At 43.8% G+C, this 11,460-nt stretch overlaps 1 protein-coding gene and 1 pseudogene across 1 annotated transcript in view; one reads left to right on the top strand and one right to left on the bottom strand.

Annotated features, from left to right (window-relative positions):
* Nucleotides 1-1,955: 1,955 nt before the first annotated feature.
* LOC147665601 (uncharacterized) overlaps nt 1,956-11,460 on the bottom strand; it is a 50,086-nt gene continuing 40,581 nt past the window's right edge. Inside the window, 1 exon segment of the mRNA XM_086949657.1 lies at nt 1,956-2,424. Coding sequence (XP_086805783.1) covers nt 1,956-2,424 — 469 coding nt within the window.
* LOC147665602 (uncharacterized) lies at nt 5,926-8,362 on the top strand (annotated as a pseudogene).

Raw genomic sequence — 11,460 nt, 5'->3', positions numbered from 1 at the left:
CAGAGAATTTCTAGGTTTTTTTTAACATAAAGGATTATCTTTTAATACGATACATAAAGCCTTTGCTTGTGCTTGTTGTGTGGTCAGTCACAGGTCCTTTTCTGATGCCCTGCCTTAAACTCCCAGAGGGCAGCCAACCCCATGCACATGGTTATTAAGTTAGAGGTTTTGCAGACAGGCCCTGCATCCAACCCCTCTCATACAAGTATAGACCCACCCCACACATGACCTTTTGCCATAGATGTTGTAAAATTGGCTGAAGGGTGGCATGTGACCAGGCCCTGCACCGACCCCCATGCAAGCAGCTAACCCCGCCCTATACACGACCTTCTGGCACACGCAGGGAGCGGTTCGTCTCAATGTCCTGGGTGCACTCAGGTAGACTAACGATTTTGTTAAAGAGTCACAACATCGAAATATGTGGACCTATTGGCTTCATCAAGAGGTGAGCATATAAATCTACATAATGCATATATAGCATAAAAGATATATAAATCATCCTTCTCCAAAAATCATTAATGTGTTTATTCAAATCTATATTTCAGAAATTCACACACTGCAATGTTTAATAATAGTGCTAATTACAAAAATGTTTAATAAGGTTTTAATTTAAAACAAAATCATGTCTGTGAGTCTTTTGTTTTACATAGTGTTTATTATCAAAGCAGTTTGTGGCCTTCAAAATGTTAAAAGAAAGAACCAGAGATTTCTTTTTTTAAATAAAACCAACATATCTCTGAATCTTTCTTTTAACATTGTTTCAGCTCACAAAATGGAATCAGAAAAAACACAAGAGGGCCTTGCACTCCAGCTGAAGACCATAGAGCTCCAGGTAGGAGTGTTTTTAAAACAATATGGTAAGTTCTCCGGGGGTCATGGATACAAAGACCTAGGAGACTTCATGTTTTTTTAGAAATGTTGCTGGAAAGCTGCTGCACTCAATGCAGCCCCCCAAAACGTTACTAACATGCTTTGTAGTCCCCCTCGGCCTTCTTGGAGCACCCAAGCTGCAAACATATATTCAAAAACACCTGCAGGGCATTATAGGGAACTCTTTCAAGGAGCAATAAATGATAAATGTGTGGCTTATGCCTCTCATTTATTCTTTTTTAAATTATTATTATTTATGGTGTTCTGTGCAGCTCCACTCTCCGAGCCTTTATTGGCCCCGGGGACCCCACCCCCAGGGCTGTACTCATTTATTTAGGGAATGGGCTCTTACCCCTGCGGGACCCCAACCCCCGGGAGGTTTTCTATTATAGCTTCTGAAGATTCACTAAACTACTTCCACATTCATTGCAATGGTATGGTTTTGCCCCAGTGTGTGTTTGTTTGTCTTTGTAGGTCTGATATTTGACTAAAGCTCTTCACACATTCACTGAACTGAATGTTTCTCCCGGTCTATGTTCATTGATCTCTTTGTAGGCCTTATAAGTGACTCAAGTGCTTCACAAATTCAGTGCGATTGAATGGCTTTGCCCGTGTGTGTTCTTGGAGGAATCCTGAGATTTGAGGAATCACTAAAGCTACTTCAACATTCTTAGAAATTGTATTGTTTTTCCCCAGCGTGGGTTCACAGATGTGGTTGGAGGTTTGGAGGGTTGATAATTGACTAAAGCTCTTCACACATTCACTGCACTTGAATGGTGTTTCCCTAGAGGGTGTTCGCTGATGATGCTTAAATGCTGAAGAGTAACTACAACTCCTTTCACATTCATGCGTTTATGTAGTCATTTACTGTGTGTGTTCGCTGAAGACTCTGTAGGTCTGGTAATCGACTAAAGCTCTTCACACATTCATTGCAACTGATTGGCTATTCCCCTGTATGTGTTCACTGATTCTCATTTACGTGTGCTGATTTAATAAAGCTATTCACAGCAACTGAATAGATTTGCCCTGTGTGTGTTTACTGATGAATCCTTACTACTAAAGAGTCACTAAAACTACTGCCACATTCACTGCAATAGTATGTTTTTTTCCACATTATGTGTTTGCAGATGTCTTTGTAGATGTGATAACCTACTAAAGCACTTAGCACATTCACTGCAAGGGTATGGTTTTTCCCCTGTGTGTGTTCGTTGATGTCTTATGAAAGATGATGAGTGGCTAAAGCTCTTCATACGTTCACTGCACTTAAATGGCTTTTCCCCTGTGTGTGTTCGCTGATGTACTTGTAGCTGTGATAACCAACTAAAGCTCTTCACGCATTCACTGCACTTGAATGGCTTGGCCCCTGCATGTGTTTGCTGATGAATCCTGATATTTGAGGAATCACTGAAACTACTTCCATATTCATTGCAATCATATAGTTTTTTGCCAGTGTGTGTTCGTTGATGTCTTCGTAGAATTGATAATCGACTAAAGCTCTTCACACATTCAGTGCATTTGAATGGCTTTTCCCCTGAGTGAGCTCGCTGATGAATCCTTAATTTTGAAGAGACCATAAAAGCACTGGCACCTTCACTGCAATGATATGGTTTTTCTCTTTTTACAAATGGGGGTGGGGTCGCACACTACTCACACACCGGCGGTGTCGCCTCTAAGGACTCTGGTCAATGTAGTAAAGTGTTCGCGATGCATCATCTTTCGATCTTCTGCTATCTTCGCTGTCTTCGCCATCCCTGGACACGTGTTTCGGGGTATTACCCCTCATCAGCAGGGATAGGCCGTGTACTGGGGTTCCCGATGGCTGCCAATATCTGCCAGGTATAGTACCACTCAGGCGCGTAGGTGCGGGATCCAAGGCTCGTCAGCCCACTGCTCACAGGAGCTTTAAAGTTACAAATGGGGGTGGGGTCGCACACTACTCACACACCGGCGGTGTCGCCCCTAAGGACTCTGGTCAATGTAGTAAAGAGTTCGCGATGCATCATCTTTCGATCTTCTGCTATCTTCGCTGTCTTCGCCATCCCTGGACACGTGTTTCGGGGTATTACCCCTCATCAGCAGGGATAGGCCGTGTACTGGGGTTGCCGATGGCTGCCAATATCTGCCAGGTATAGTACCACTCAGGCGCGTAAGTTACAAATGGGGGTGGGGTCGCACACTACTCACACACCGGCGGTGTCGCCCCTAAGGACTCTGGTCAATGTAGTAAAGTGTTCGCGATGCATCATCTTTCGATCTTCTGCTATCTTCGCTGTCTTCGCCATCCCTGGACACGTGTTTCGGGGTATTTGAGGAGCCCGGAGGACACTTCTCATATCGAGCAGTGCTACCTTCAGCATTTTCCACTCCCTTACACGGGTATAATGACTCCGTGGTATCCCCAGCCGATTGTATCTAGCAGAGAACGCCGCTCGTGATTGCGATCACGGAGTCATTATACCCGCGGACCTGATTTCCGAGTAACCTCCACTTTTGATATTACTGAACGACCATCTTTGAATAATACTGTTGAATTCGTGCAAGATCATTTTATCATTTGGACACCGCGGAGTGATCCCGTGTGATAACCACATTTTTAGACCTTGTGCCATTCTACCTGCCTACTAAGGGTGCCTGCCCCGCATTTTGTCCTGTTGAAGACCCCACAGCAAGGGCACCACTAATCCCTGCAAACTTTAGAGGGTCGAAACGTCGACAATAACCTGTTTGGTCGTCAACTTCACGCCAATATTTTCACATTTATTGTGTCTTGTGAAGTATGATATGTTTTGATTTATACATCGAACCAACAGTCTTATGTTTTGTATATAAGAATTAACTCGTCAACACAGTTTTATCAATTGGCTGATTTTCCTGTCACTAATTCCTTTCCACCACACCATCCTCACCTGATCACTTCCTCCCTCCCCCCCTGGGGCACTGTACAACCGTTTATGATATTGATTAATTGTTGAGTATATTTAGTATACCTAGTCCCATTGTGAATAAAACAATGTGGATGCATTCATTGTTTGTGTAAATATTTTTTGAATTGCTTATATTATTTCACACTCACACTGGGACCCCTCCCTCTCAGTACCAATTGAACCCAGGTCCCAGTGACTATGTTTGGGTAAACCCCCCTATATATAAACCACTTTTAGAAAGAAGGCATTTTCCTACTTTTAAACCATAAGAAAAATATCATCTCGGAGGCCACTTGGGAATGCTGTGTAGCATTCTGCAAAACAGGAGCCATCTTCATATTAAATAAACATTTAATATTTTTTTATATAGCATTATTTTGTTTAACATTTTTGGCATCACAAAATTTTGCAGTGAATTCCACGTTTATTCTTTGTTTACTTCATGCTAATAATTTGGACACATTGGTATACTCGAGGAGATTCAAGCCTCAGATGGCCCACAATTATTAAATTTTTTTAGTGCTTTCGTTTGGCAATAGGTTTAATGCTCATGCATATTTTTGATATATTTTTCCATGCTTGTTTTGGCGAAACATTTAAAGACTACACGGTGCGTCTAAAATTCACAGCATGCTTGAAGGGCTATGCAGTGCATTTACATTTCACAGCTTGTTTTAATTTTGTGTGAGGTTTAAATGGTTACACCTGTAGCTTTCACAATGGGTACCTTTGAACGATCAGCTTAAACACATGCACAACTTTGGTGGTGTCACTGATTTCAGAACAAGCTGTCTCGCTGCCTGTTGTAGGTCTAAAAATCACGAACTCGTGAATAAAAACTTTATCGTAGTATGACGATTTTCATATCAAAAGACCGGAAATGGCTAGTACACTATCTGTAAGCATTTTCGTCATATTCGAGTGACAGTTACACCTCGAAATCGTCACTTGCGTTCTGCACCCTTGGCCTCCATTTTGTATAAGGCAGCCATTTTGTGAGTTACCCTTTACATAGGCCCTTTTATACAGTCAAATCCGATTCCAAACGACACGTACACCTTGATTGACTCCTCTCTGACCTGGGCAAGCTAAAGCCTTTGCCCTAGGCCGGACCTGTTTGGTCAGTTCCTTTCCCAGTGGCCGAATGAGATAGCATCAAGGCGCAACAGGCCATAAAACCCTTTTCATCGCACACACACCCTGCCTAATCTTGCTCACACCTGGCCCTGCTCTATTCTCTTCTTTGCTTTATGATGAGGAGGAGCCCGGTTTTATTGGGGGTACACCGATATCTGATGAGAATGTTGGGCCTTGCGGGTAATTCATCACAAGCTGGACACACTGAAATGTGAAATTTCAGCATGACTCTGCCTTTTCTTTGTAGTGAAAATATGTGAATAGCCTACTGTAAATTTAAGAATGTTTGCACTGTAAATTTAAGAATGTTTGCCTGGGGCCCATTTTTCTGCATAAAAAGAGAAGCCTGGTTCTGTAACATTGAGCAGTCTCCTGAGAACCTACATGCTGTTGTACTTCTAGGACGCTTGTTACTTGGTTGCAGCCAATAAATTACAACTTTGACTTCACCTAGAAGACTCGTGTTTCTGTGGTCTGAATCAGGAAAGTACTCGAGGTCTTCGGGTGTACCCTGACACCGCTGGGTTACCGGTTCGGTACCGGTTCTGAAACACCCAGTACCTCAGTTGGCGCCCAACGTAGGGCGGTATCAGCGGTACCGGTCCAAACCAGAGGTTCTTGAGGAGCTTTGTGTGAAAATTCCGGAGGAAGGCCATCCACTTCAGCGACCCCTGTATGTCGACGTGGTTCCGAAGGTCTTTGCTGAGAGGTTCTCCGAGTCCCGACGGCTACGAAGGACTGCTGCCCAGACTGCCGCCCTGATTTGGACCCTTGATGTTTGGTAGAGCGAAACGATAGATGAGTCTTCTGGTGAAGCCATCGATACCTCAGTTAAGTATAAGTGGAGCGCCTCCCAGTCCTTAGTTTGTTTGGTGTCCCTTTTGGACCGTTTTGTTTGGTACTTGCAAGCACCAAAACCGAAGGACTCGTGTATTCACGAGAAATATCGTAATCGATAATCCTTTGAAGTTTGAAGCTAGACTAGTGAGCGGAGATGCCTGGTCTCAGCAGACTTGGAAATTTGTTTTGTCTTGGTTGTAGTAGGGACTCCCGACTGGAGGATTCGTGTCTGGTTCCTCCAGCTGGAACTCCAACCTATGAACTATATGTGAAGCATGGGGTAGGCCCCATCACATACAATGAAGTATAGGTCAAATACACCAGGAAAGACGGTGATTTAAAATGGCCCCAATATGGTAGCTTTGACACGGAAATCCTAGATAATCTAGAAGTTAAACTGTTTAAGAAAAGAGCCCGGCCGGCAATGTTTGACTCTTTTCGCCTATGGCGAAAAGAGGCCAAACAGAAGGAAAGTAAATTAGCGAAGAAAAATAAACGAGGTATGTCTATGGTACAAGCCGTCGTTGCACTCAGAAATAGTGTAGAAGAACAGAAAAGTGAGCAGTTGCATATGCAACGTAAAATGGTGATAGATAAATGCTACCCAGTTTTGCCGCCTCTTCAACAGAATGCAGCAAAAGAGCTTGAAAAAGATCCGTTAATGGCGCATTTGTTAAGTTCGCCACCCCCCCGTGCGCAAAATGCTACAGCACCTCCACAACCTTTAGCTGCGCAACCTTTAGTTGTGTTGCCTCCTGCTCCTCCACAACCACCAGCTGCTCTTCAGTTGGTTCCTACTCTTCCGGTGCAGCCTTCTCAAGGGCCACCGACTTTGACATTTGCTCTGCCTTTACTTCCCACAACTTTGACTACTATGTCGACTCCCACTTCTGGTACTGTTTCTGACACTGCCTCTGCATCTGCCTCGACTCAACCTGCTTTCCCTCTTGTCTTTTCATCGACTTCTCCTTCTGTTCGTCAAAGAGTGGCTAGTACTGTCGCTAGTTTGTTGCATCCTCTCTTTGGTGCAAAAAGTGTAACTCCTGAACACAGAGCTTAAGCAGTTACGTAGTCAACTGCCTGATTCTAGGGAGAAGGAAACGTTGAATTATTTGGCACATAGATTGATGACCGACCCGACGAGGTATGGGCTAGAGTCTGTTATGGATCTCTTCCATCAGTGGGAAGAACCGAAGCAAAGATACGTTTTTGAGAAAATGTGTGCTTTTCTGTGTGAAGATTTAGAAGACAATGATTTGGACTCTAATCCGCCCGAATCGAGCCATGTACGGTTCGAGTTTTCAAAAGGCACAATTGTGGATTCAGATGTTGAGAAAGCAGTTGCGAAGTTGTTATCTCTTAGGACTGAAGGTGTTTCTAGGTCACTGTTTGGGTCTGATTCCTCTATTAAAAAGAAGGGAAGACAATATCCCATGAGAGAAGTTCCCCCAGTCTGGAGGGAAAGGGACGCAAATGCTGTTCCGATTGTTCTGCCACATTTTCAGCGTGTGTGGGTACATGTTCCATGGAAGCGAGCTGAAGTTTTGGCCCTCAAGCAGACATTGCCTGATCCCCGTAAGAATCCTGCAGGGTATTACAAAGAGTTGTCACAGACTGCTGGGTCATGTATCATGAATTTAGCTGACATAGACATGTTGTTTGGGAACGTTGTTCCACAGCCTTTATGGGGAAAGATTCGTCATGCAGATCATGATCAGGAGTTAGGTGATTCATGGGCTAATATTATTGCTGCAGATTCCCGACAGATTGGTGGTGCTAAACCTGAGCCTTTAGTAGCGGAACTCCCTGGTAGGATCATTACTTATATGCAAACTCTAATGCCTGCGATGCTTGTAAATTGGGATAAGTTGTCTGCGTGTAAGCAGAAGAAAGATGAAACAGTTTCAGATTTCTTCACTAGGTTTGAAGAAACGTTTGTCGACCACAGTGGTCAAGATATGAGCACGGAAGGTGGTCAGCAATTGTTCGTCGATAAATTTGTGCATAATCTACTTCCCGAGTTGTGTAAAAAGTTGAAAGATTCAGAGAGTTCTTGGGCAGTTTCCTCTTCAGCACAGATATTGGCTACTGCATAGTACTACGAAAACAGAGATAAAGATGAGAAAGATAGAGTAGAAAAGAAAACTAAAGAGTTGAATACAAAGGTTTAGTTACAGCAAGCGTACCCGCCACGTGGTAGTCAAAATAATGGTGCTCAAAGTAACTATTCGAACAACTATCAGCAGCCTCAACAGTATCAAAGGAACTCGCAAAGAGTCGAGTATACTCAACAACGTGTCCCTGTAGGCCCCAACCAGTGTTCATACTGTAAGGAAGAGGGTCATTTTAAGTATAGTTGTCCTATTTAATTACAGGGTGCAAATGGTGCTACTGGTGTAAGAGGTCGAGGTGTTCAACAAGCAACTAGAGGTAGAGGGCGTGGAAATTTCCCCCAAAACGCACAGTCTCTTCCACCTCAAAATTCGATGAACAGGTTTAATCAGCAGAATAACGCATCTGGTAGGACAGCGCAGTACTATGCTGATAATTACTATGCAGAAGATGAGCAGACAGAAAGTAATAATTGCTAGGACAGCCATAGACAAAGAGAGGGAGTTGTTTCAGTTCCAGTAGATCAGAGTGGACCTTATGTTGAGGTGATTACATCAGGTGTGTCAGAGCCTTTTCTGTTGGATACTGGTGCTACAAAGAGTTCTAGTATGCACTCTAAACTCCCTGGTGCACCTTTGTGTGGCAAAACGAATGTATCAGTAGGTTTATCTGGCGCCCCAGTTAGAAATCCGATTTCTGACCCTTTGTCCCTTTCTGTTGGTCCTTGCGAATTTGAGGCACCCCTTATTCTAACCACAGGTTGTGGTGAAAACTTGTTGGGATTAGACCTGTTGAAAAGATTATATGCGACTTTATATTGTTCTCCTTCAGGAGTACAACTTACACTGGGTAAGAAAGTGATTTCTCAAATGTATTTGTCAAAGGACAAACTTCCAACAGAATTGTCATCTCTCCCTAATGTTCTTTGGGCTACTGGTCCTAATGATGTAGGTCTTTTGGAAATACCACCATATGTTGTGACATTGAAAGCCAATGTTAAAATACCGCGCATTCCCCAATACAAAATTTCTAGTGAAGGCGAAAAAGCTTTGCTAGCGATCATTTATGATCTGATTGAAAAAGATGTGATCGAAGAAACACGAGGCAACGTTTGCAATAGTCCTGTTCTGCCTGTTTTGAAACGAACTGACCCTTCCCAGCCACCTATATACAGATTTGTGATTGATCTTAGAGAGGTCAATAAAATAGTTGTACCACAATTCCCAGTTGTGCCCGACATTACTGCACTATTGACTATGATTCCAGCTTCTGCAACATGGTTTTCGGTGATTGACTTGAAGAATGCTTTCTTCAGCATCCCCATTGCTGAGGAGAGTAGGGATATTTTTGGCTTCAGTTTAGGAGGTCGAAGCTTCCGCTTTAAACGCGCTCCCCAGGGCTACTGTGAAAGTCCGTCAATATATAGTCAAGCTTTAAAAACGCAGCTTGACACGATTGTTTTACCTGATGGCGCTACCCTCATTCAGTATGTTGATGATTTGCTTGTTGCTGCAGATTCTGAGGAAATCTGTAAAGAGCAACGTTGTCTCTGTTGCGTCATTTGTGTGATCTGCATCACAAAGTGTCTCTGTCTAAAATGCAATATTGTCGACAAGAAGTGACCTACTTAGGTCATCTCTTATCGAAGGAGGGAAGGAAACTGACCCCAGAAAGAATACAGGCAATTACGAAATTGAGTGTGCCCAGAACACAGAGAGAAGTACGTGCTTTCTTGGGTATTACATCGTACTGTAGGCAGTGGATTCCAAATGTTTCTTTGCTGGCCAAACCTTTGGTGGCATTAACGTGCAAAGAAACACCCAATCTTGTTCCTTGGTCCGAAGAGTGTCAGAAAAGTTTTTCTGAATTGCGCACAGCATTATGTTCGGCTCCTGTGTTAGGTACACCCAACTACAGTAAGCCCTTTACATTGTACGTCCACGAGAAAGAAGGTTGTGCATTGTCCGTGTTGACACAGTTGTTTGGGGACAAGCAGCGTCCATGCGCGTATTTTTTGTCGACTTTGGACCCGGTAGCTAAAGCATTGCTAAGTTGTTTAAGAGCAACAGCAGCAGCAGCTGTTTCTATTCGACAGTCTGCTGGTTTAGTGATGAATAACACCTTAATTGTAATGGTTCCACATGCAGTGGACACGTTGTTGAACAGGACAAAGACACAGCACTTAACTAGTGCTCGATTGTCTGGTTCTGAACTAACCTTGTTAGCAAGCCATGTGCACATCAAAAGATGCAGCACACTCAACCCAGCCACGTTGTTGCCGATTCCAGTTGAGACAGGGAATGTTGACGAGCAGCATGATTGTTTTCTTAGAACAGAAGAAGAAACGAAAGTGAGAATAGATCTCCAGGATACTCCTCTTGCTGAATGTGATAGTACCTTATGGGTGGATGGTTCATGCTTCAAGCTTCCGAATGGTGACACAACTGCAGCATATGCTGTCACGACTTTGCATACGATTGTTGAAGCTGCACGTATTCCGCATAACTCAGCCCAAGCAGCAGAATTGATTGCACTTACAAGAGCATGTGTGTTGTCGAAAGGGATGAAAGTGACCATCTACACTGATAGCCAGTATGCGTTTGGAGTGGCTCACAGTTTTGGACGATTGTGGAGAGAACGTGGGTTCCTGACTTCGCATGGAGATAAGATCCAGCATGGCCAGTTGGTGAATGAGCTTCTTGAATCACTGACCTTGCCTCTGCAAGTTGTGATCGTTAAATGTAGTGCCCTCAAGAAGGTGACTGATGATGTTGGTCGTGGAAATGCATTTGCGGACGAAATAGCAAAAGAAACTGCAAGGAATGCGATGAGCCGAATGTATGTTGCAGGCCCTGCAAGATGGGTTGGTGATGTTGGAATGTGTGAGGACACAATAGAGAGTGTGAAGTCCATTCAATCTGAGGCTACAGAGAAAGAGTTGAACACGTGGAGAGAAAGTACGGGTAAAATGGATGCGAATGGTTGTTGGGTGGAGTTGTCAGAGCATCAGAGATGGCTGCTACCCGATGCGTACGTGCTTGCAGTGGTGACAATGGCCCATGGAATGGCTCATATTAGTGTGAAAGGAATCTGCAAGTTGTTGGCCCCGGTATGGCAGAATAGTGGAATCCCTAAGTGTGCAGAGAATGTAGTCAAAAATTGCATGGTATGTCTGAAACACAATCCTGGTAGGGGAACCCCAACTACAGCTGGTCATTTTGCACCTCCTACGTATCCGTTCGAGGTTTTGCAGCTAGATTTCATCCACATGGAAAGGTGCAACAACCTGAAATATGTACTCGTTGTTGTTTGCGCCTTTTCCAGGTGGGTGGAAGCATATCCCCTTAAGGACAATACTGCCTTGTCCACAGCGAAAGCCCTTGTCAAAGAATTCTTCCCGAGATTTGGAATGCCGAGAATGGTCTGGAGTGATAATGGGAGTGAATTTGTGGGTCAAGTGATGAAGCAAGTGTGCGAAGGGCTAGGCATCAGACAGAAGTTCCACGCTGCAAATCACCCCCAATCAGCTGGATTAGTAGAATGCTACAATGGCACCCTAAAGCTAAAACTCGCCAAA

Source organism: Lissotriton vulgaris, unplaced genomic scaffold, assembly GCF_964263255.1.
Source record: "Lissotriton vulgaris unplaced genomic scaffold, aLisVul1.2 SCAFFOLD_1357, whole genome shotgun sequence".
Taxonomy (NCBI): domain Eukaryota; kingdom Metazoa; phylum Chordata; class Amphibia; order Caudata; family Salamandridae; genus Lissotriton; species Lissotriton vulgaris.
Note: the sequence above shows the minus strand (reverse complement) of the source record. Positions and strands in the feature narration are given on the sequence as shown.